General features: G+C 44.2%; 1 protein-coding gene across 1 annotated transcript in view; it reads right to left on the bottom strand.

Annotated features, from left to right (window-relative positions):
* Window positions 1–26,380, bottom strand: part of GLDC (glycine decarboxylase) — a 71,739-nt gene that overhangs the window by 11,757 nt on the left and 33,602 nt on the right. The window contains exons 9-21 of the mRNA XM_040988874.1: window positions 25,398–25,503; window positions 23,391–23,530; window positions 22,818–22,898; window positions 21,195–21,292; window positions 20,666–20,750; window positions 20,467–20,508; window positions 18,703–18,845; window positions 11,552–11,627; window positions 6,562–6,687; window positions 5,017–5,166; window positions 3,704–3,816; window positions 2,440–2,581; window positions 312–423 (exon numbers count right to left, since the gene is read on the bottom strand). Of these exons, the coding sequence (XP_040844808.1) occupies window positions 312–423; window positions 2,440–2,581; window positions 3,704–3,816; window positions 5,017–5,166; window positions 6,562–6,687; window positions 11,552–11,627; window positions 18,703–18,845; window positions 20,467–20,508; window positions 20,666–20,750; window positions 21,195–21,292; window positions 22,818–22,898; window positions 23,391–23,530; window positions 25,398–25,503 (1,414 nt within the window). The remainder of the gene's footprint in view (window positions 1–311; window positions 424–2,439; window positions 2,582–3,703; window positions 3,817–5,016; window positions 5,167–6,561; window positions 6,688–11,551; window positions 11,628–18,702; window positions 18,846–20,466; window positions 20,509–20,665; window positions 20,751–21,194; window positions 21,293–22,817; window positions 22,899–23,390; window positions 23,531–25,397; window positions 25,504–26,380) is intronic.

Here is a 26,380-nt window from a genome sequence, read left to right as displayed (position 1 = left end):
CAGGAAGCTGGTTCAGAAACAGACGCTTGTCCTGAACCCTGATACTCTGATGCAGAAGGTGGGCCCATCTGCTTTGCCAGATGCCCACACCACACCTCTCTCAATGAGTTTAACAGTCTCTCTGGGCAGCTGTTCTCCTGCTTATAATTCTTCAATTTAACCACCTGGAAGTTTTCCTAAGAACTTTACACTTTCCTCTGGAGTGGACAAAGAAACAGGAACCTTCCATCCCCTTCACAAAACCACATCCGGGTCGAAGTTTCTTTAGCCAAAACAAACCAAAGTGATAGTAGACTGAACTTGATACTTACCTCTTGCACCCCTAAAGAGAACTCTGTAGTGTTTCTCCAGTCTCTTGGCCATGTAGTTGGCATTTAATATAGCAATTTCTGTAGCCTGTTTAAGGCCCTTGCCCCCCATCATCTGAGCAGAAAGAAAAAGAGGCATCAACCACCAAACAAGTGCACCACATCATCCACACTCTACCCAGAAACCACCCCAGGTACATTCCAGCCACAGGGCAAGCCGCCTCGAGTCGGAATTATTCTACTAAATATACAACAAGTGGAAAACCCTAAGAAAGATATCTGTCCTCTCTCAGTCTAAAATAATGCTTTCTCTTTTGAATAGTAATTTTACATGTGTAACAGGACAAAGTTGACTGTCAACCACTGTGTTGTTGAAAGACAAAAAGGGATTGTTCTTAGGTTACTCTGCAGGTGGCTGAAGGAGCACCAGGAACCCACGAGATCCTTGCTGCAATAACCACTGAACAGATCTTTCATGGTTTGCCCGTTGTCATGGCAGTTTATGCTTAGCAAGTGCCATGGTCCGTCTTATTCTGCTGTTAACTAGCTCCTTGAATCATGTGGGATGAACAAAAATGACCAGCAAAGAGCTTAAAATCAGGGCTACACTAATGTTTATTGTCTATTTGCTTCTTGCAGTACGTACAATGGAAACTTGATAAATACCAAGCATATCGAAAGCAAATGGGAAACGAAAAGCAGAATACCAATAGCAAGTCTGACAGAGGACACATTTTCCTACGATAGTCAAAGAAAGCTTCCTAGATTAAGAGTTACTTGACTAGAAACATAAAAGGATTCAGATAAGCAAAGAGAAAAGGTAAAACACTTCGGATAAGAAAAGTAGAAAAAATCAAAGTGTGGACAAGTAGGCCATGTGACGGTCACCAAGCGGTCACTGTAGGGCAAGGTGGATTGGGACGACATTTTGTAAGTCTCAGACTTTTGCTTGAAAGGACTTGGACTTGGTTCAGCTGGCTACTGGCCTTCAGTCTATGCATCCGAGTCCCTGAGTACCGAGTCCCTGAGTACTGATGGCTCAGGCCCAACTCCAAATGCCTACTGGATTGGATTCTCTCTGGGATGTGGGCCTGTGTATGTCCCCCAAGGATTCCCTGTGGGCTGCTAAGGACCAGCAGGAAAGAGAAGAGGAAGCCAGGAGAGGCTTGTGGGCTCTGAGGGTGAATCTAGGTATCTTGTGGGAATGCCTGACATAGATGTCCGCAGACAGAAAAGAGGCCAATGATGCGAGAATCCAAGACTAATAAGTAACATCAGCCTGAAGTAAGAGAAACTCAAGGCCGAGGGGGTCCATTATTTATGTATTTTTTGAACCTAGGCTCTGCCTGCCAAGGTTGTTGCAGGCAGAGGACCAAATCAGCCTTGAGGGCATTTATTTTCTATATGTGGGAAGCCATGCTCAACCCAAACAGATTTATACAGACAACTCTAATTGAAGGAATCTGGGGGTCAAAAGAAACAAGGGAACTTGAATCAGGCCTTTTTTCGGTCTGGGGGAAGGGAGGCCAGTATGACCAAGATGTGTACAGAGTAAACTCTGGCCCTGCTGCTCCTGGGGGAAAAGACAAAGGAAGGGAACCCTGACTTCTGACTCAGCCTAATCGCCTCGAAGAGCACAGATCCACAGCCTTCAAGGGCAGAGAGCTTTTGGAAACTGCCCCCGCCAAAAAAAAGTTTTCTCCCACTTTTCAGTTTATCTGTTGGGACACAAAGAAACAGAAAGCAAAGAAAGATGTATTCCTAACATGTATGCCGGGAGCTCAATGAGAACGTGATGATTAGTCATCACAGCACTTCACTTGCAAGGGACTCTATAAATCCTGCCAGCAACCAAAATCATGTGGCTAGAACAGCCATATGACTCATGGGAACTTCACTGTGTCTGGAAAATGCTATCTGCTGCGTCAGTTTCCCTGACCCAGGATGCAAGCCCAACAAGAAATCACATGGTGGGAAGAACTAAAATGAACTGCAGCTGATTTCTTCAGGAAGGTCCTCTGTGCTTGCTGAGCCATTTCTTCCTTTTTAAACAAAGGGAGATGCCTAAGTTCTCAGTTTCCCCACCCACACATCACACACCAGCCCACCTCTGCACATTCTCCGGCCTCACCTTGATATAAGCCCAGGAGATAGGCAAGATGGAACTGGAGCCCCACGGGGCAGCACTGACAGTCCCTACAGGCCAGGCATCCTCATTTGGCTTTACCGAAATGATGGGATGATTGGGCAGGAAGGGCGCAAGGTGCTTCTTCCTGTATTGGTGTGAAGAACAAATGCAGAAGATGTAAAAAGATCTAGTCCATCCAAACCTGCAGATTCTGTACTCAAGGGAAGGTCTGTTACAGAGGAACTCTGACGGTGAAGAGGACCTGACGCCTGCTAAGGGACAGGTGTCCATGAAGGGCTCTTGGCTTCCCCCTCTGCAAGGGGCTGGCCCAGCATCCAGCAGCCTCCCAGTGGTTCACTCAACAGCTGTGATGGATTTTGCAGAGGCAGCAGGCATGGAACAGCATGTGGAGCCATGGACTCGCCAAGAGGTTGGAATGTTCCAGCTTCAGACCCCACCCTTCCAGCCCTAAGGACACACACATACTCTCTCAAGCACCTATGGGATCCAGAAGACTGATGAAAAGAAACTGCTCATGGCCTGCATGCTGGAAGCCAGCACATGAACGGTATTCACTGTATCTCCTCCAGAACTGAGGCGCTAGGCTCTCCCACTTACTTATGTAGGAAAACAACAAAACAGAGCAAACAAACACAAAGAAGGCCAAGTTCTCAGCCATCTTGAATACTGGTCCTTCTGGCATTTTTTTTTAATAGGAGTTCTGGAAAAGACTCCTCTCACTGAAGCACGAAAAATTTTCAGCAGCTAAGACATATGTTTTTAGCCTTACTATGACTTCATCCAATTATTTCTAGTAATAAGAAAGGCATGCTGCCTCCTTAATTATCTCAGATATAATAAGATTCAGGATGTAAAACATTCAACATCTTTGATCCAATTTATTTTAATGTAGCCATTAGCCAATTTAAAAAAATGTAAGAAAGAAGGAAAGAAAAGCTGCTTATAAATCTAAAAGTACAAAAATATTAGCACTTTTGGGCATTAATATTCCAGTTCTGATCTGTAACACTCAAATTCGCCTTTCATGTAGCTTGAATACACTTGCTCTATCTATGCAGGACTGGGAGTTCGGTGAAACCTCAGTGGTTAATAAAATCTAATTATACTTCTCTACAACCCACTGCTTCTCATCCAGCCCCAACAAGTGCATTATGCATGCGTGAAGACCCCGACGGGAAGAACAGCAGTAGCCTATCTCTTCATTCTATCTCCAGGGCCATGTGGGAACCAGCAGCCCAGAACTCACACTCCGATGGGCCCCATGCCAGGGCCACCTCCTCCATGTGGGATGCAGAAGGTCTTGTGCAGATTGAGGTGAGAGACATCAGACCCAAAATCTCCAGGACGGCAGAGCCCCACCTGCCACCAAGAGAAAGAGCCAAAAGTAAAACAGCCAGGGCTTGGGGAAGCACTCCAAGCAAAGGCCACCCCTGGCGACTTGGGACTGCCTTTCTCCTTACAGGAAAGACAAATCCTTGGCGGTCATGGGTACAGGTTCCCTAACAGCCCAGCTCTGCAGTCAAAATCTCATATCCCATAGGCAGAGCCACTTGCTGTTTCTATGGAAACAGTAACTGATCATTTAGCCCAATTTACATATAAAAACACAGATATGAACACACAGTCAAACCCCGATGATCCACCCCAACAGGGAGGAGAGGAATTTCTAACACAGGAAACAAGAGGATCCTTTTGCTATTCTCAGGCAGTCCTACCGTGCCCTGCAAATTCAGCATTGGGGATGATGCCCATTGTTGAATGGCCCATTGGGCACACACTCCCCTCCGCCTCCCTCTAGCATCTTCTTTTTTGGCATTCCAAAAGAAGGTGCTGGAGGGAGAAGGAGGGCGGCCACTTGACTCAGATTCCAGCTACAACATTCATTTGGCCTTCCTGCCATTTGAGTATCAAGACTAATTCTGAGTGTGGCCAAACAAAACAGAATTCACTTATGCCAATGAAGCAACTGGCAATTCGGGGCCAAAATTTGTAAAACTACGAAACAGCAAGAGAAGCAGAAAAGAGTCTGCAATGGCAATAAAATAAAGCGGGCAAAGGAATACCACAAAGTGTGGAGGAGAGCCAGACTGACCCCCCTCCTCCAGTGGCTCCTCTTACACAGGCCCTCCTCTCCACCACTCCAAGTGGTCAGGGGAGGTCCCAGGGGTCCTATTTTACAGCGGATGAAGTTGGAGCCTGATTACATGGCTTGTCCAAGGTCATAAGGAGAACAACATCTACCGGTAACCAGTACTTGGGTTTGATTTCCCTTGGTCTGACAGTCGTGGGATCTTGTTGACTTAGAGGTCTCCCCTGATCATCTAAGAATGCTTAGCTTCCTCCTGCTCTCCTTTAACCTTTTTACTCTTCTCTGGCCATGCACTCTAAAGTTGGTCATGAGCGGAGGCGGATTTATTGCCAGCCTCTGAGTTCAGTGTCACGTTTTAGGGTAACCCAAAAGGTCAGAAGAGAATTTTCCTTGACTTATTCACGTTCCCAGGGGTAACGAAGCCCTCTTCTCAGTCAGCAGGAGACAGGGAGCCAGCCTCATGGTCTCACCTGAGCATTCATATTTGCCCCATCCAGATACACCTGTCCTCCGTGCTGATGGATGAGGGCACACACATCACTGATACTCTCTTCAAACACTCCGTTGGTGGATGGGTACGTAATCATGATGGCTGCCAGGTTCTCCTTGTGTTTATCCACCTGCGAGAAAAAACAGAGAGGGAGACTAAGGGAGAAGACGTTTCTTGGCCAAACCATTGCTTTTTTACTTTTATTTGCGTTTATTATTTTTAAGGGGTTAAGAAAGGTCTGGCCCTTGACAATCCCAGCAGTGTGTCCAACAATGACAACAGCAATAAAAAGATCCACAGCCGCTCCTCCCCATCATTGATCATCCCAGAGAACTAGCAGGATCCTTTGGGTTCTTTCTCCATTGTCAAGACAAAGGCCTTAGGGAGATTTTTGGATATATTGGGTGCAATTCTTTAATCCGAGTTTTCTTTGGTTCAAGTCACCTCAAGAATGACCTCAGAACATGCCCTAGCTATCTCTACCTTCTTTCCCTCCTATTCTGTTGAAATTAGAATTGCCCATATGCAGTGGTCCTCCTCATTCTTCCTTCGGATACAAGGTAAGTATGTTACCAAAGGCACATTCCAGTGCTGCATTTTCACGGAGCAGCCACTCAGACCAGGGCATGTGCAAATAGGATGGGTTGGAATGGGGGGTGGGGGGGGGAAGAATCATATCCTACACTCATTGCAACTACTACTGTTCAGAATATTTTTGGTGAGGGGATGGAAGGCTGGGATGGATATGGACCAAAGAGATGGGCAACATCGTGTATTTTCAGCTTCCCTCTGAAGGCAACTGCATACAAGCTCCCAGTCTCCATGCCTAATCACCCTGACAATATCACATTGCTATTCCACTGATTTCCTTCCTTAAGATTCAGCCTCCAGTCCACTGGTGGAAGGCAGATATGGTTGCTTAGCAACCTCTTCCTGGAGGTTGGGAGGTTGGGAGAGGGGGTTGTTGCTAGAGAAAACAAGGTGTGGGAAGCGGCCTGCGATGCTGCAGAGTATGACTGGGACCGTCACAAGCCCGGACAGAATCTACATTTGTGTTTTAATTCCCAAACAGAGATTGAGTTTAAGCATGACTGGGAGTTTGGTTATTAACAGGGGAGAGCAGAGGGAGAGGGAAGGTTGGGCAGCAAGCTGCAGGCAGGTCCTGCTGCAAGTAGCACTGGCATTCTCACCATGAATAATTCATCCAGCCTCTTCCACAGGCACACATTAGAGGGCAGGGATTCTAGCTTAAAGAATCTTCTCTCTCTGGTGGGGAGAGGGTGAAGGTAGACTCCAGCCATTTTTTAACGAAGGATCAGAATTATGACTATCTTTTTTTTTAAAATTTTTTTTTCATATTATAGAGACAGATTTTCTGATTTTAAACACTTTCCCCCAGATCCATTCAGGGCAGAAACTTCGTCTTCTCATTGGAATGCAAGAGGCAGTGACACCCAGTGCCCAATGCTCGGCACCTCTGTCTAAAACCCAGACTCCCCACTTTGGTTAAAGAGAAGGTGAGTACCATTTCCTTGAGGTGAGTGACATCAACACTCCCGTATTTATCCACCTCCACAGGCTGGATCACCATGCCTGCCATGTGGGCGCTCGCTGGATTGGTTCCGTGTGCTGACTTTGGAATGAGACAAACCTAAGGAATGGAGAGAAAGGAAGCAAGGGCAGAGAAGAAATAACCAGCAAGCCATTAATAATGACAGATGAGTCTCACAGCATGCATGTGAGCACAAACAAAATGGGGACCACATGTTTTTATTTAAGCTGATTACCACGGCCTTAAAATCTGCTATAATTTAATTATTACTCTTATTGCAAAACAACATCCAAAAGAAGAATGCGCAAATCCGTTTCCCTAGAGAAAGGCATTTGGTGCAACAGTAAGACATCTCCTGGGATCCCTCATCTCATACCAGAGTGCCTGGTTCAAGCTCTGGTTCTCCACTTCTGATACAGAAGGCAACAGCTCACGTACTTGAGTCCCTACACCCACTTCAAAGAACCGAACTGAGTTCCAAGCTCCTGACTTTTTGGCCTCACCCAACCATGGCTGTTGAGGACATTTGGGGAGGGAGCCAGAGAATCAAAGATCTATGTCTGGTCTCCATTTCTCTGCCTTTCAAATAAAATGAAAAATAAACAAATAAGTTTTAAATATATATATATATTTCTACAAAAAATATGGTCAATGTTTGTGGGAGGTAGATGTTAGGATCCCCAGATTCAAGTAATTTTTCATTTCTTCCAAATTATGCAAACATAGGCAAACACACATTTGATGCAGGACAACAGAAAAATGCACCTCAATGCTCCTCGCAACAGAGAAACCTTTGCCAAAAGAGAGGCAAGGGTTACCCTGTAAGCCAGCTTCCCAATGGTCATCCCAGAAACAATGGCAAGATCCCCTTTGAAAAGGAATGGATGGGCATTGTAAGAAATGGGCTTATGAAGGGGAACAGCAGTTTCTGCCAAAAAAAAAAAAGCCACTTGAGCAACTACGTGCATATACTAGGAGTCTCTCATCAACAGTGAACAGAATACACTGTGTCTCCCCTGCTGACAGAAGGCATGTAGCCTCTTGAATGGCCATGGGCCTCATGCTGGCTGTGGCTGCCTAGCCTCAAATCCCTTTTTGTCACTGCAATCCTTTTTGTAGTTACAATTTGTTCTTTAATTTCTCAGAAGCAAAGCTGGTAGCACTACCGCGTCCTCTCTCGCAAGGCCTAAAAGGATCACTTGAGGAAACATCCCTTCGGGGAAGAATATTGACAAAAGGAAGGTGAAAAGGGAATGTTAAAGATGAATATTAAATATTTATAAGAACCCAGAATTGAGAATTCATACCAGACAAGTTCTATTAAAACAAAAGCATTTGAACAACAGCAACAAAATGTCAACCATCTTGTGGTAAGCTAAAACAATGAGCCCTCCCACAATAACCACGTCCAAATCCCTGGGGCCTGTGAACAGCAGAATAAGACTTTGCCTGTGTTGATTGAGTTAATGGAGGATCTGGAGATTGGAAAATTCATTCTGGGTTCTCAGTTGGGCTCTAAATGTATTCAGATGTGTCCTCACTAGAGGGAGGACGAAGGAATGGGTACAGAGAAGGGATGTAATGACTGAAGTGAGAAGCAGGAGTGATGGAAGGAAGGGACCAGAAACGCAAGAGAATTCAGACACTTGAAGAGGCAAGGAAATCAGTTCTCCCCAGATCCATGAGAAAGAACCAGTCTGCTAACAACTTGACATTAGCCCAGTGAAATGAACTTTAGATTCCAGTTCTGTGTGTGAGAAGATAAAAGTAAAAAGTGTTGTCCTAAGCTACTGAAGACTTACATAGAGAAAGATCTTCCATCCACTGGTTCACTCTCCAAATGGCTTCAGCAGCAGGAGCCAAGCCTATCTGAAGCCAGCAATCAAGAGTTTGTTTCAGGTCTCCCATGTTGGTGCAGGGCCCCTAGGATTTGGCCCACCCTCCACTGCTTTCCTAGGCCACAAGCAGGGAGCTGGATGGGACGTGGAACAGCTGGAACATGAACCATGCCCATATGGAGTTGTGGCACTTGCAGGTAAAAGATTAACTAATTGAGCCATTGTGCCAGCCCCTCTAAGTTATTAATTTTATAGCAGCCATCGGAAAGGAATACCACCCTGGCATGAAGAACAGAGAAAAAGTCTTAGTGCTTTTGCCAATGTCTTGTTTAGTATCGCTACTAGATCTCTCTGGTTTTCCCATGTGGACTTAGAGAACTGTATTATTATTATTTTTAATGTTAATTCTTCTTCACTCTAAAATCATAGTAGTATGAAGGACAAGGAGGTAGCAGGACCCAGATTTTAGGATGTGGTCTAAATGAATTCAAGTGTTGGTGCATTTGAAGTAAACGTGGTTCCTAATCCCCAGGTGTCTGGCATCGAATCTGCATAGATCATCCTCAAAGACTTGCACAAGCAATGAAGCACCAAGGATGTTCTTGTGCAAGGAGACTGACGCCTTCTCACCAGTCAAATCCAGATGCCAAAGATCATGACTCCACCGAGGCAGCTAAGAAACAGGATGGTTACCAAGCAGCTTTTGGGGTTTTTGTTTCCTTGAGCCTATAAATTAATAACTATACCTAAAATGTTCTTTGAATAGAAAACACAAGCTCTGATCAACAGTTATTTGATTAGAAAATTTAGATAATAACTAAAAAAAAAACTTTTTAGGACTCTTCCTGGGACACAAGTGCTAAATATTTGTTAAATAGATCTGTATTTGCCCAAATTAAACTGTTAATCAAGAACTTGAGCATTCTGTTTTAGGAACCTCTGAGCAAATTGTGAACCTGAGAGCAAACGGGAAAAATAATTTCCAAAAGCCACTTGAAAGCATCTTGCAAGAAAAGAACCATCAAAGAACCCTGGTGGTTTGGTAGCACATGACTTCCCCAAATTCATTTTCAGAGAAGGGATGTATTTTACTGGATCCCATTAGCAGCTATTGTGTGTCAGCAGCTGCTTCAGACATCACTGATGTGAAAAAAAAAAAATCTTCCCTGATGATTTGAATAATGTCATTTTCTTCCATAATTAAAATCTTTGATCCAGAAGGATGCACTCACTTCTAGACTCTTGGGGGTTGTGTTGCCACAAGCTCGGCATCTGGGTGGTCCCTTCCTTCTCACCACCCCCAAGCACAGGCATCCAGCTCCCACAAACACTGGCAACTTTGGTCTCAGCAGTCTATCCATCAAGGAAAGAATGGGCCCCAGTGTTCCCTTCCAGGATTCCCACCACACTCGGGAAGCTTGAGGCGAAGGAAGGCAACAGCGAGAGGTTTCTGGGACCACTCCACCATGTGGAATCCGCAAAGGAAATACAAAGAAGGTATCACCTTGCATTCTCTCACTGAACAATCAAACTCCCAAGTTTTCTTTCTACTTCTGGGAGAGAGCTGAGGCTCTTGTACCCCAAGAGCAATGATAAGCTTAAATGAACCTTCCTGTAAAAGTCAGAGTGTCGGGGCCAGCAGGGTAGTGCAGTGTGTCAGGCTGCAGCCTGTGCACTGGTATTCCCTATCAGAATGTCAGTTTGAGACTCGGGTACCTGGGAAAGTAGTGGATGGATCAAGTACTTGGACCCTGCCACCCATGTGGGAAACCAGGATAGAGTTCCAGGCTCCTGGCTTTGACCTGGCCCAGCCTTGACTGTCATGGTCACTTAAAGAATGAACCAAAAAGATGGAAGGCCTCTTCTTCTCTTATTTTGCCTTTCAAATAAATAAAATAATTTTTTTAAAGTCAGATAGTCTGTCATAAGCACAAAAAAATCCAGTAAACAAACTCAGGTTGGAATGTCAGGGTCTGTATTTAACCAACTCATCATCTGCTCTCTTTCTGGATTGTTGCAGAATGCCTTCGTCCGAGCTGAGGGTTCAACAACTTACCAAGCTCAGGAGCGGCCTTTGTTTTCAGCTATCGTTAAAATGATTCTGTTCCCCAGCCAGGATGAAGGCCTTGGAAGATTCGCATACGTAAACAGGATAAGAAAGGAAGACAAGAAGAGAGAAGATGCCCCTTCTTTTTCTCTGTTTCTGAAGTGACATGGTTTCAAAAAAAACTTCACGGCAAAACCTGGGCCATTCAGCCATAAGCAATATTCCAGTTTTAATAAAACTAGAAATGTCCTAAGACTGGGTCACCACACACACCACCCCTCTACACTGGGCAGCCAGCACGATCCTGCATCATTTTCTCAAACTCTCGTGTGCCCTGCAGACCCTGTTACCCCGATACTTGCCCCTTCTTTCTGTTGCCTCTGAGGACTCCAACTCCAGAGCTCACAGAAACCCTAATTTGCAAAAGAAGAAAGTAGAAACACAGGAACAACCACACTCCCAGGTCTGGGTTACATCAACCATCACATGTGCCGACCGCCGGGGGTCAGGGTAATTCTCTGCACCTGCAGGCAGGGCCTAGCTTCTCAGAGCAAAGGAAACAATGGGCAGAATGGTGACTCTGCTTCATGTTTATTTTCTTACTTAGAGCTGGAGAACCATGGAGTGGAGAGTGTATGTACCCACAAATCTTTCTCAAGCAAACCTACGCTCAGAGTTCTGTGTAGGCACAGGAGGGGGGGATACCACAGAATCAAAGGGTGGTCTCTGCCCTGCGTGCAGGCCCAGGCCAGGGCTGAGTCAGGGCAAGCAGGCTCAGAGGAGCAAGATTCCTGCCCTTAACTCCCTACAGAGAGCTGCCGCAGGGCCAACTGGCTGACTTTCCCATTCTGACTTGGAGCCAAAGCCTTTTATCTCTTACTGGTTTCCCTTGACATGCACAAGTGGGGTGTCTTGGAAGCCAGAATCACCAGGATCGGTTCACAGAAATTTGGAGCTTGACTCAGTGTCCTTGGTTTCCAAGAAGGCTAGGAGGGGATTACCCACAACACGAAGGAGACCCTGGGAGCTGGGCCTGCCGCTGACCCCCAGGGAGCGAGAGCCAGTTCTTCATCCTCACCGTTCTGTGTCTCTCGCCTTTCCAGTCTAAGTAAGCTCGGATAGTGGCCAGTCCAGCATACTCCCCTTGGGCTCCGCTGGGGGAGAAAAAAGCAAGAAGAAAAGGATGAGGGCTTTGATCTTTTGACTTGAATTTAGGCATTTACTTTTTAATGGAGAACCAGTCACACATTACCAACAGGTGACACAAAGTTACTCCCCAAGACTCTGAGAATCAGCTTGGCTAGGAGCCTCTGCTTGAGCCTAGATCTCCACTAACCAAAGCAAGCACATCCAGTTTGAGCACCAAAGTCTGCCCATTCCTACCCAAAGACAGACCTGCCAACCCCTGTGCAGCACCATGCACTACCCCCAGAAAGATATACATTCTGGAACATTCCAGAATTTTACCAAAATGGAGACAAAGAAACAAGGCATAAATGTGTACATATCATTCTAACAATTCACTACCCATTTATAGTCAACCTTGTTTCTAAGAAACTGGAGCGTCCTCTGCCCCGAGGGCCAGGAGTGACAGAAGGCGACTTCAGCATAGAATTGGCCAGTCTCAAAGAGCCGTGTGCCTTCTTGGTAAGCACGCCGTGCCCCGCATAGGTCGGGCCTTTCCTTCACGGAGCATTCACCTGACCCACACGATCTGAGACACTGGCTTCCTCGTCACTTGAACCAACACGACTTTATCTCTTTCTGCTCTCTTCAGAGAGAACGGTGATGACTCCTGTTTTTCTAACTATGGAGAAGATTGTTTTTTTTGTTAATCTGAGAATAGGAGAATAAATACATGATACTCCAGCATACCAGCCATGACCTCGGTGACCTCATCGGTAAAACGGAGATCAATAATTGCACCCGTTTTATAGCATCTGTATGATGAACGGTGAGATGACCCATGGAAAATGCTTACCAGTCAAATCCTAACCGTTTCTCAACTCCTTCCAATTCTCTGCCATGCCTTCCTAAAAGCTTCCAGAACGGCTCTATCCATGTTGTAAATGACAGGATTTCACCTCTCCCTTTTTTGGGGGTGAACAGTACTCCACGGTGAGTTTTGTTCTGCATATAGATACACAAATTCACCAGCAGCATTGTCTGAAGAGACCGTATTTTCTCCAATTCTGTTCTTACCACCATGTTGAAAGATCAGATTTATATCTGTGTGCTCAATGGGAATTTCATTGGTTTTTCTGTGTCTGTTTTTAATGCCCCAGCAGATCGCTTTGGTTATTATAGCTTTTGCATTTTCGAAGTCAGGTAGTATAATGCCAGCTGCTTTGTGTTTTTCTTTTCTTTTTGTTCAAGATTGCTTTAGATACGTAGGATTTCTGTGGTTCCCTGAGAATACGAGGATTGGTTTTTTCCGGTATTGTGAAGAATGGCCCTGCTGTCTAGATAGAACTTACATTGTCTCCGCAGATCACTTCAGGTAGCATGGCCACTTTAATACCACTGGTGCCTCCAACCTATGAACATTCTTAATTTTTCTATGTCCTTTTTGATTTCTTTGCGAAAGTTACAGTTTTAATTGTAGAAATCTTTTATCACTTTGGCTAATCCTTTAGTTTTTGTAGCTATTGTAAATGGCACTGCTTTCTTGATGTCTTTCTCAAAAACAATTCACTATTGGAGAATACGAACTGAACAGTTTCTTCCGATGTTTATTTAGTAACTCCGTGTTGGCCAACTCAAGATCTGCATACTATATGACCCAGCAATAGCACTCCTAGGAATATATCCAAAGCACCTGTTTTACGACAAACCAACATGCATCCCTATGTTCATTGCAGCACAATCAGTAATTGCAAAAACATGGAAGCAACCGAAATGCCCATCAGCAGAAGATTGGATAAGAAAGCTTTGGTTCATCTACTCCATGGAATACTACTCAGCTATTAAAAAAACAAAATGCAGTTCTTTGTGGCTAAATGGGCCCAACTGGAAACTATAATGCTAAGGGAAATGAGCGAATCCCAAAAGGTTAGATACCACATGTTTGCCTTGATTTAACTTGTAATTTTTGTTTGGTTGTTGGTTATTTTTTGAACCTGTCATTGATACTGTCTCAACCCAGATGTTTCGAAGAATGGAACTTGCATTATTTCTAACATATGGTTTACTCAATACTATGTCAATTAATTCCATAATGTTGTATATTGATACTGAGGTTTTGTTGGGGCTTTTAACTGACCGGATCTTTACTCTGTTAGCCCTATCTTCAGACCAGAGAAGGTCTCCCCAAGAGGCCACTGAACTTATCTGGACAATAAGACGCTGGACTTTATGCTAGGTATGTGCTTGCAAGGAAGGAATCTCCACTGAACTTGAACTGTGGTTATGCAGCAAGGTGGAGGAATCCACCATGGAGGGAGGGGTAAGGGAGGGGTGGGGGAAATCCCCAGTGCCTATAAAACTGTATCACATAATACAATGTTAACAACAATAAAAAAAAAAATACTGAACCTCCTCCAGGGGTGGAGACTGGCCAGTCTGAAGGCTGTGTAAGACTCAGGAATTCACAGGGTCAGGCCCAGACAAAGCAACCACGGATGTGACCTGAAATTCAGGAAATCTATAGCAGGCTAATTTTTAAGTTGATGATTTTATATGGTCTGCGAGTGATATAAATATCCAAATGCCTTTTGATAAGAAAAATGTTCCCCGTGCCGTAAATCCTCTTTCCTTGATAAACACTGCCACCAAGTGGTCAGAAACAGAAGGGCTAGAAATAAAACATAAGGAACGGATATGGTAAAACTAACTACAGTGAAATGACCGCAGTAGCCTTTGCCAAAATGGCTTACTTCAGGGGTAGATGCAGTGGGCTAGGCCATCACCTGCAAGGCCAGAAACCCAAAGGGGAGGCCAGCTCAAGTCCTAGCAACTTCTCCTTTGCTCTACTGTTTCGTTACTGCACTAGGGACAGCGCTGGGAGACGGACAGGATGGAGTGCCTGGATACTGGCTGTTTGGGAACCACCAAATTGCAAATCTTTTCTTCTCTCCCTCCTTCTGCATTACCCTGCTTTTGAAATGAATAAATAAAACTATTTTAAAAATTCACTTTGGTTCATAGCAACCCTACCAGACAAAGATTGGCACTGTTTCTATTTTACAGGTGAGATGAAGAGGTGACTGGTAAGTGCCAGTACAGATGTCTTTGAAGCAATGGGACCTTGAGCAGCCAAACTTCACAGACCCAAACACTTTTCCTCTAAAACTTAAAAGCAGACCCAAACATCTTTTCCTCTAAAACACAGACCCAAAACATCTTTCCTCTAAAACACAGACCCAAACATCTTTTCCTCTAAAACTTAAAAGCCTCTAGAATGTTCTTATCAATCTAATTTGATGTAAGCTGAACTTATATTTAACCTTTGTGTTGGTAAAGCAATAACTCTAAGTCCAGCTGGAACCAGCAGAGTGCCTTCCAGCAGTGCTTCTCAAACTCCTCTGTGGTTCCCAGCTAACTGTCACCAGAAATCAGCTGAGAACTTACCAGAACTACAAGTTGTTAAACCCCACCTCAAGCATACAAAATCCAAAATACTAAGGGTGCACCCAAGCATTAAGAACCACTGCTCTAACATTCTTACAAACTCAAACATCAAATATAGTTCTGAAAGTACAATGAAATCAACGGAGACCACTGATCCTCAATATTTCACATTTCCTTCCAAAATGACTTTCTTATTTTTCATCCTTCTTCCTTTTCCTGTTTCACTGAACTTCTTCGAGAACTGTCTCTAATAACAGAATTAACAGGTCTTTCAAATCTGGCCTCTGGAGCATCCTGCATCGGGAACAGCACTCAGTACAGAAGGAGAAGATCAATGGCGATCAACAGCCCTTGAGCTGAGTAAAGAACGGGAGGGAGATGGCAAGGAGCAAATATTTGACCCTCACTGCTCTGAGCTTTTGCTTTATCCGTAGGATGGTTCCATAAGCTGTTCAAGAGTTGGGTTTCAAAAGCCTCTTTGAGAATCAGTCATTTAGTGAAACCTCCTTTTTAAGATTTTTTTTTTAAGATTTATTTTTATTATTTTTTCATTGGAAAGGCGGATATACAGAGAGGAGAGACAGAGAGGAAGATCTTCCGTCCGATGATTCACTCCCCAAGTGAGCGCAACGGGCCGATACTATGCCGATCCGAAGCCAGGAGCCTCTTCCGGGTCTCCCACACGGGTGCAGGTTCCCAAAGCTTTTGGCCGTCCTCGACTGCTTTCCCAGGCCACAGGCAGGGAGCTGGAAGGGAAGCGGGGCTGCCGGGATTAGAACCGGCGCCCATATGGGATCCCGGGTGTGCAAGGCGAGGACCTTTAACCACTTGCGCCACCGCGCCGGGCCCAAGATTTTTTTTGTTGGAAAGTCAGAATTACAGAGAGAAGGAGAGACAGAGAGAAAAATCTTCCATCCACTAATCCACTCTCCAAGCGGCCGCAACGGTCAGAGCTGAGCTGACCTGAAGCCAGGAGCCTAGAGCCTCTTCTGGGTCTCTCCATGGGTGGCAGGGTCCCGAGGCTCCGGGCTGTCCTCTATTGCCTTCCCAGGCCACTGGCAGAGAGCTGGAAGGGAAGCAGCCAGGACACGAACTGGCACCCAAATGGGATCCCAGGTGCGTGCAAGGCAAGAACTTTAGCTGCTAGGCTACCATGCCGGAGTCTACACCTTCGTTTTTAACGTTCCTCCAAGTCAATTCATCTCCCACCCAGAAAAGCTCATTAGAATCATGGGTCAAAAACTACCGCTTGGTCTCCAGCCCCAGAGTAAATTCCAACCCTATTGGTTTGCAAAGTGGGTGAGGCATCAGTAGGTTGCCAAAGGTCAATCTAAGAGGCAGCCTGACCCTTAGTGCCTCAGCAAGGGCAGTGGCTTTAAAAGAGTGGTAGCCAGGAGCCCGGTGCAGTAGCTTAGTGGCTAAAAGAGTGGTAGCCAGATGAGCAGCAGCAGCAGGTGGGAATCCGTTGGAAGCAGACGGCCTGGGGCTCCCAGGCAGACTTCCTCCCCAGACACTCTGGAGCTTACACTTTGACAAGCTTTGCAGACGCTTCTCACGCACTGCCATCTTCCCAGGAAGCGAGTCTGGCAAGGACATCAACGGTGAACTGCATCTACATTCAGAACTCACAGTTTGCAGTTTTTCAGTGCCAAACTACTTCCTCAGCCTGATAAGCCAAGTGAGCTAATCAGAATTCACTTCAGATCACCGTGGACGGTGTTCATGTTTCTGCCGTAAGCACTACATCAACATTCGAAACCAGCAATTCCAAGGGTGAGCTGGAGAACGGAGTGGAGAGTCTCCCGGGGACAGGCTACCGCAGGCCTTGCTGGGCTCAGTGGGAAATGGAAAGGTAATTAAGTATTCTTGGGCTCCTTTCTCCAAGCTGGGAATGCTCTGAGTTAGTAGTTTGAGCAAATTCTTGACAACTGCAGAAAATAGGAATAAGCTTCTAGGCACTTTTTTTTTTCAACCCTATAAACATCCGTAGGCTCTAACTGTCCCAAGGGAAACAAGACCAAGACGGCTTGGCTATGTTAAACAAAATTTATGGTTATGTCTTAGTTTGTTCAGGTTCCTACGATCAAGTATCCATAAAGTGGGTGGCTTATAAATATAGCACTGGAGGCTGGGAGACCGACATCGAGCTGCTGTCAGATCCACTGTGATGTAGGTGTTGTTTTGTTTTGTTACAGGGAAGATATTCAGATGTCTAGTAAGCATATGAAAACATGCACAGCATCACAAATTACTCCAAAATTGTAAATTAGGATCAAGGTAAGTACTGCTTAACACCTACATCAGGCTGGTTATTACTTCTAAAAAAAAATTGAAAGTAGTAAGTACTGGTGTAACATTGGCCTCCCATATATGGCCACTGGTTCAAATCCCGGCTGCCCACTTTCAATCCAGCTCCCTGATAATGCATCTGAGAGTCAGTGTATTTGGTTTCAAAAAATGTGTGTCTTTCCCATGTATCCTAGGTTACTGGTTACTGCTAAAACCAGGTTACTGCTTAAAATCTGGTTTCTTTCTGTTTCAAGAAGATGAAGTAATAAATGCCTCAGCTTAAAAACAACCTGATCTCGCATTCCTGACACAGGAATTTGCGGTTTGCTGATTCCATTTGAGGTCGCGAGTGGTAAGGTGGCTGGCAGAGGAACACACCTGGGGTAGTGTGAGGCAGAGCACCTAGAGGAGACACGATGGCTTTCTGCTAAAGCCATTGTTAAGATACGTTAGCTCACACGGATCACCTGCCTATCTTTCCACCCATCCATCCATCCTCACAAACACAGAGGTGACAAATGCAGTGGTTTCCCAACGAGCAATACTGATTTCTTTAAGGATTCTTTTTTGTCCAGCCTCCGAATCCTAGGTGCAAAGGAGTCTGTATTTTTAACATTTATCCCGGAGATTTTGCTGGAATATTTCAAAGCGTTTGAAAAAAAAATCACTGTTCTTCAAAGTTTTTACTTTGTAAAGAGACTTGAGACCATAAGAGCGGGAGGGGCTTTCCAAAGCTAATGACAAAGACAACGGACTCTCCAAGACACAAACACTGCTGCCTGCTGAGGGTTAACGTACGCTTGAGTTTGCTTCTCTGTGCTGTGGTCTGATATAAAAGCTGCTTCCAAAAGAGGGTCCACAAGGAACCCCATCTCTTGACAATGCCTATTCAAGTGCCGTCCATTCTGGGCCGACCGACCCTGTGACTTGCTCAGGCAAGTTAACACAGAGAGAATCCCTCGACAATGATATTGCAAAGCTAGGTCCTAAGAGGCTAGGTTCTAAGAGTTTCCTGGTTCTGTCTATATCCTGTGGTAGCATTCCATTTTGAATCCAGACATCATATTGTAAGGAAACTCAAGGAACCAGGAAAGAGATACACACGAAAAAGGACCAAAGGCTTGGGCCACAGCCTCAACCATCTTCGGTGGCGCTCCCAGCCAGCGATCCGTCACCGACCTCCCACCCTTGGCCCTTACTGCTAAATTATCTTAGTGGAGTGGAAGTCAACTCACAGAATGCTACAAAACAATAAACTGCTGTTTAAACCTCTGGGTGGTAGAGAACATTTTTGTATTATATAAAAAAAAAAAGAAAGAAAAAGAAAGAAAAAGAAGACAACAGCAGTTACAGGGAAAGAAATTTCCTTACCTGTTGGGCTGAAAAGAGATTTGGTCGTAGCCCGTGAGTTCACACAAATCCTTCTCAAGTTCTCGGAAGAGCTGCTGGTAGCCTTGGGCTTGCTCCAGAGGCACGAAGGGGTGGATGTTTGCAAATTCTTTCCATGTGATGGGCTGAATGAAAAGTGGACAAAAGTGCATGCAAACATTGCAAGGTAATAACAAAGATGACCTTAATAATGGTTATGGTGTCAATGATGCCATCCAACAAAGAGGATGCCTTCTATCAGCCTGGGGCGCTTTCAAGATTTATTTAAGACTTTATTTAAGACCCCAGATTTATTTAAGACTCATATACTCCTATAAAGGAAGCATTATTACGGGGCCAGGAGGCACAGAAATATAATCTTCAATACCTTTTCAGGAACAAAAAATGCCCCAAGATAGATTAAGTTCATAAAACTCAATAAATTGTTGTTAAGTATGCTTTATTTATTTCTCTTACATAGATTGTAAATTATTCTCATTCTTCACTAAACAGAATAATAAGCATAAAAAATGGAAAAAAATTTACTATCACAATATAAAAATAATTTGTTTTGGCTCATGTAATTTGTTATATTAAAATAAACCAAAAAAGTCAGAACAACTTAGCTTTGTAAAATGGACCATGATCCAAAAGACTTTTGTCCACCATAATAGCAAGTTACCAAAATCTTCTGGTAATTTGAGGAATACTTTTAACCTTTTAATCCCTATGATTCAGAAATCGTGAATAGATTTCTAAAAAAGATGCAAGATTCTTAACTCTGTCTGAAGTGAACACATTGATAAGGCAGAAACTATTGGGCCTGGCACAATGGCCTGGTGGCGGAATCCTCACCGCGCAACTGCCAACATCCCATATGGGCACCGGTGCATGTCCTGGATGCTCTACTTTCCATCCAGTTATCATCCTGGCAGTCCCCCGCTTCCCATCCAGCTCCCTGCTTGTGGCTTGGGAAAGCAGTGGAGGACATTCCAAGGTCTTGGGACCCTGCACCTACGTGGGAGACCTGGAGGAATCTCCTGGCTCCTGGCTTTGGATCGACTCAGCTCCAACCATTGCAGTCATTTAGGGAGTGAACCAGTAGATGGAAGATCTTTTTCTTTGTCTCTCCATCTCTCTGTAAATCTGCCTTTCCAATAAAAATAAAGGTATCTTAAAGATACAAATTCTTAACGTGGTGAATTATATTTAAAAGGAAGGACGGGAGTCATGAATATTGCAATTATTCTAATTTAAAAATCAATTTTACTCATAGATTTAATGATCAATTAATGGGAAATATAGGGCTTTACACATGTTATTCACACTGTCAAATAGGAAGATACAGAATTAGCAGTTATGAAATCATAATCCCAGTTGCTTTCTCTACTACCAGCTTTTGTAAAGCTAGATCATTGTCCCACTAAGTGTCTCATATATGAGTAAGTTATTGGGGTTGCCATTTGCAGTGCTGATATCCCATATGGGTGCCAGTTCAAGTCCTGGCTGCTCTACTTTTGCTACAGCTCCCTGTCAATGTGCCCAGGAAAGCAGTGGAAGATTGGCTAAGTGCTTGCACCCCTGCACCCATGTGGGAGACTCCAGTGAAGCTCCTGGATTCTGGCCTTGGTCTATCCCTGCTCTGCTCATTACAGCCATTTGGGGAGTGAACCAGAAGATGGAAGACTGGCTTCTCTTTGTCTCTCTCTGTCTCCATAACTGTGACTTTCAAAAAAGTAAATAAAAAATAAGGAAGCAACGACTTACTGAGAGTTCGGATGAACTATTGAGTTTCATGGTGCAGGATCCCTTTAAGAACAACCAAATGCATCACATTAATGGTTTCATATAGTCCACCTTCCAACCCCCATTCTTCCAATATGGCCACCTCTTTTGCTCTTGGTGCAGAATATTAAATACAATCCAAAGAGGAATTGGAAGTGAGAAAAAGGCTACAAACAGCTACCAGTGGAATCATGCTGTGAACGAGGGAGATGTCTTTGTTTTCCAGCTTCTTCATATACCGGACGATGTTTGTTTCTGAGTGATATCTGTGAACACAAAACACAGGACTGGGGCCAATAAACTCAGAAAAGCATCTGTACACTTCTTCCTGAAAAACAAGACACACAGAGCTCTCCCTTCAAAAATGCAGATCGATTTTGGCCATGGACTCTGTTATCAACTACATTTCAGAGGGAAGGGTGTCCAAGACGAGTAGCATGTCCTATGGTCATGACAGCAAGGCAGTGAAGAAGATGAAGCAGTGTTCCTGGGTATGAACTAGAGAGACAAGCAACACTGTTCCCGGCAGTGCCAGGGAACAGAGCCACGGGCTTTGCAAAAGTCAGGAATGGGATCCTTAGAGAGAAGCAGTATTAGGGAGCCAAGGCTGGGCCAGCCTCCATCCCAGTCCCCATCAGAAGGAGCTCCTTATCGAGTTTCCCAGCTTATCGTCAAGGCACCAAGGCAGAAATCATGCAAACCCCACGAACCTGTTGAACACCTGATGTGTGAGGAATGGGCTAGTTCTCTTGAATGCAGAGACTGGAATACCTTTGAGCTCTTCGCCCATGCATTCAGCAACCAGCTCCTGCGCGGAGAGATCAACAGAAAATAAAAGCAAAGAGCTGACCCGGAGTCCTGTGTGAACGCTCAGGCTTCCAGTGGCTGAGCCCCAAGATGTTCACAATGGATTAAAGGCAAGTATACAGGCTAAAACTGCCCATCTCTTAATGGAAAATAGGGAAGGCAAATCTACAAGACCTTGGGTTTGGCAATGGCTTCTTAAATATAATACCAAAAGCATAAGCAACCACAGAAAAAAAGTAGATAAATTAGACTTCATTGAAATTTTTAAAAAATGTGTATGAAGAGACACTATCAAGAAAGTGAAAGGAGGACATCACACAGAATGAGAGAAAATATTGGCAAATTGTGTAACAGATAGGGCTTTCCCTCCAGAGCACAGAACTGAACACACGGCTTGCTCCTCACCCCTCCCCAGGGTCATCCTGGGCCTCCGGCGTACACTCCAGAAATATTCCTCAAATCCCTGTGCCAACCAGCTGGCACTAAGTGTAGCACAGAGGTCGAGAGGAGCTGATTCAGTCCTGTTTTCATAAATAATAAATAGCGTCAACATGAACACTATGATGCTTCACGGATAACGAACAATGTTTAACTGGTTCTGAAATCCTCTTCAAAGAGGGTACAACCAAGTCAGCGCCGTTCAACACCCTGGAAGGCCTGGGTTTCCACAGTAAAGGCTTCTTTTCATGGACTCATTCAACAAATATTTATATAGAGTGATGACTGTGTGTCTGGCAGTGTGGAGTGTGGTGATTGAGGAACCCTCACCACAGGCCTGGGTCAGCCATGACTAGAGTCTTTCATTCACACAGGAATGGCACATCTCCCCAGTACTTCACTATTTTAGAAAGCAACTCAGTCACACTAACTTGCTAGTATTGCTCATGCAATCTCTCCCGTCATGGTCTTTGTGGTTGCCTTTCCCCTATGCGGAACACCGCTGACTCCATCTGCCTTCTCCTCCATAAGGGAACTGGTTCTGGATCACTCACATCTCAGTTTAGCATCACTTTTCCCAGGCCATGTGGAAGCCTGGTCCTCCATGCTTCCTGAGCACCTGCATGTGTCACCTGAGTTATAAAGCTGGGCTAATGAGTCTGGATTCCCATCAGACTGAAGGCCCTGGAAGGGCAAGATACACCCTCATGGCCTAGCGTAGAACCAGATACATAGTATATTGTCAATAACTAATTTATCACATGAATCAGTACTCAAACTTTCCCAGAACTGACAAAACATCAGTGCTGTGAATATCTACATTAGAAAAGATCTCAGTGAAACACCACTGACAATCCTCCCAGCTAGCCTGGCTGCTCAGTCCTGGCTGGGACCCTTCAACACTGACCTTAGCTGTCAGCAGTCACAGTGGTAAGGGACACTCAGTGGCATATGTTCACAGCCTGCTGCCCAATACTACACCCAGGTCTCCCCCGACTCACACTAAAGACCCAGGGAAGGCTAAGCTCAAGCAGAGAATACTACCTCGAAGAGTCTTTATGAGAAAGAGCTGTTTCTATTATACTTACTGCCGATGACTCACAGCCAAAGATCCACAGCAAATCATCCAGATCTTTTTCATTGACTGTTTCATCAAGAGAAACACCGAGCTACAGAAACAAAGACGAAATGAAGACATCAGCTCGGCTCCAAGATCAGGGGAGGAAAACTGAGAAAGATCAAATGGGAAAAAAATGCTGGACCCAACTGCCAGTCAGTATAAAAGACAGAGGTATCCCTGCATCCAAGCTGGTTCTTTGGAAAAAGTGACTAGACCAGTCAGAGACTTCACAGTTTTGAGTTTCGCAAGCCACAGTGGACTTCTAATAGTCCTATACGGCTGCAGGGAGTCCTCGTGGAAGTAGATATATTTATCTTTTTCTTCCCTTTCATTATTATTGTATCACTTGTCCAAGCCTTTACCTTGAACAAAACGTGTAAGGAGGAATATTGTGAATGAAATGTGTGCCTCAGAGTTCCACATATGCAAACACAAAGCCTTGAGGAGAACCAAGGACAAATCACTTTCTGTTTGAAAAGGTCCCAGTTTCCCTGCTTTGAAATCATCAGGATTGTTTAAAAATACTGGAAACTTGTCTTACGGTGCCGTCGCCATAGATACGAAGATTGATTTGTCGCTGAGCGGCCCTGTCCAGCACCTCCTTCACTGGGCAGCCACACTGAATCTTCAGCGTGTCAAAGAACAGGTGATGCTGCAGTTTATGCCCCGCTCGCTTGAGGCCTGGAGGAGACAGGAGAGGACCAATCTGACACAGCACCCTGCCGCTTGGCCATTGATACTTCCACAGAGAAATAAGAGGGAACTTCTACTGAATGTATTCCTGATAAGAGGGAACTTCTATTGAGTGTAATCTTTCAATGGTGGCTTTACGGCAAAAGATGAAATTTCTTTTCATCATTATTCAATAGCAAATAATAAAAACCATGTTAAAAAGGAAAAGAAATCACTAGCATTCAGAAATAAATGCTGCTTCCTTTTGGTATTCATGAGGCTGCCTCACGAAGTTTATCTAAAAATGGAATTAAAGCGCAAGTTGATTTTCAGGTTAAAAAAAATGGGATCCTATCTCGCAGGGTCTTCAAAGGATCAGCACTGTGGCACAGCACATACAGCTGCTGCCTGTGGTGCTGGCATCCCACATCAGAACCCTGGTTCAAGTCCCAGCTGCTCTGTGGGTGCTCTGGCTCTCTGCTCAGATGCCTGGGAGTGCAGCAGAGGATGATGCAAATATTTCAGGAGATCTGAGCGCAGGAATGGCTCCTGGCTTCAGGCCAACCCAGCCTGGTTGTTGTAGTCATTTGAGGAATGAACCAGCAGAGAGAAGCTTGCTCTGGCTCTCTCTTTCTTGCCACGATTTTCAAATTAATAAACAGGCAAATAAATATTTTAGCAATTTTGTGAAAAAATGTGTATCATGAAAAAAAAAAAACTGGTTTAAAATTTTTGCACCGAGATAAACCTATTTTTCATTTTCAATGAAATTTTGAATTCCTCTAGAAATAGTATGTGTGTCTGTTTTACATCATATATGTCTCATTCATTTTTTAATGACTAATACATCATGAACATTTTTGTTTTTTCATAGATCATCATTCATACTATTTTCAATGGCTGTGTGAAACAAAACCTTTGGATGCACTGTAATTAAACAATTTATACACAGACATTTGGGATGTTTTCCAAATAGAGCTATCATAAACAACTTCTCAGTGGACATTCTTTACATAATAATCTGATTTTTTTTCCTTTACATATATTCCACAAAAAGAATTTGTGGATTAAATGACGGGCATAAATTTAAAGCTTTTGAATTCTATTCTTTAAGTGCCATCAAGTCACATCAATATGGTATCAACAGTCTTATTAATCTTTGTCTATCTGACGAGAGAAATAATATTATATTATTATAATTATTTTTTGTGATTAACAGCATGGTTGAAATTTAATGTATTCACAGAATATTTATATGCTTAAATTTTAAAAATCACATTTAATGTCCTATACCCATTTTTTAATCAGAGAGTTCTTTTTCGATTATTTATTCATTGGAAAGGTAGAGTTACTGAGAAAGAGGGAGACGGACCCACACACACAACAGAAAGAGAGAGAGAAAAAGAGAGAGAGAGAGAGAAATCTTCCATCTATCGGTTACTCCCCAAGTGGCCCCACAATGGCCAGAGCTGGGTTGATGCGAAGCTGGGAGTCAGGAATTTATTCCAGGTCTCCCATGTGGGTGCAGGGGCCCAAGGCTTTGAGCCGTTCTCCGCTGCCTGTCCAGGCCATTAGCAGGGAGCTGGATAGGAGAAGGAGCAGCTGGGACATGAACTGGCTCTCATATGGAATGCCAGTGACACAGAACAACCCTATCAGAATGTTCTTCATTCCGTGTTTAGGGGTAAAAGAAAGCAAGAGCTCTCTATAAAAATGCTAACAATCCATCACAGATGTTGGAAATGGTTTTCCTAGTTTCTCACCTGACTTTTACATTTAGAGATAGTACTGGGCATGCAGCGAGTTTTCAATGTTACCTACTCAACTTCACCAGTCTTGTTAAGGCCAAAAGTTTTAAAATAGATAACCAACTTACCTTCAGACAAAATCAAAGTGGCATTATGTACCCTTCTAGCAATATGCTTCAGTCCATGGGAACCATGATAAACGGCAAACATGGCAGCCATGTTGGCCAGGAGGGCCTGAAAGGATAAAGAACATTTAAAGAATCATATTTAACAATGTGATGCAAGATGAGTAGTGAGAGGAAACAATTATTGGACTAGGAGGTCAAACCTGAAAAGAAACAAATGGACAAAAAAAAAGGTCTTATTTCTTGCATTCCTTATTATTTTTCAGGACTGTTTATAAGCTTCCTGACCACCTACAGGATAATACAGCATCCTAGCTAACCTGGAGTCACTATACAAAACCCTCAAATGTGCCTAACATCATGGAATTTCATCCACGCAGGCTGCCACCAGATATCAAGAAGAAAGCCTGAGTATTGGAAGACAATGAGGAATAAAGACCTCAGTGGGGTCAGGGGCAAGCAAGGAGAGGGTTGAAGATTTTCATACTCAAGTAGTTCTTCAGGAAGAGAATGAATAACCAGAAATAAGTCTGGGCAATTTTCAAACACTCAAAAACTCAGAGAATACACATTCCCTAAGTCCTTAAGAAAGGCCTAGGCTGAATTTCAGCCAAGCAAGATATAACTGGAGAGAATTTGTGCCAAAGGATTAACCAAGACGAAAATGCAGGATGCAAGAAAACCAACATGAGTTGGCAGGAGATGCATTGGAAAGAGAAAACCAGGACCTGCTGGTGAAGGATCGTTCTCTTTTTGCACTGAGGTTTCAGGGAAGTGTGTGTCCTGATGTTACAGAGCAGCACTGATGTTTCTGCAAGAAGGGCAGCTGCTGAGAGCAGGTCTCCCGTGGGAGGCAGCTCCTGAGAGCAGGTCTCCCATGGGAGGCAAGGACGGCTTCACCGTGATGACGTCCGAGGAACATAAGAGAGATCAAACCATGACCAGGGTCGGAAATCAAAATCAAGGACATCTGCGAAGAAAAGGAC

This window comes from Ochotona curzoniae, unplaced genomic scaffold, assembly GCF_017591425.1.
Source record: "Ochotona curzoniae isolate NIBS_2020 unplaced genomic scaffold, NIBS_Ocur_1.0 contig_50, whole genome shotgun sequence".
NCBI lineage: Eukaryota > Metazoa > Chordata > Mammalia > Lagomorpha > Ochotonidae > Ochotona > Ochotona curzoniae.
Note: the sequence above shows the minus strand (reverse complement) of the source record. Positions and strands in the feature narration are given on the sequence as shown.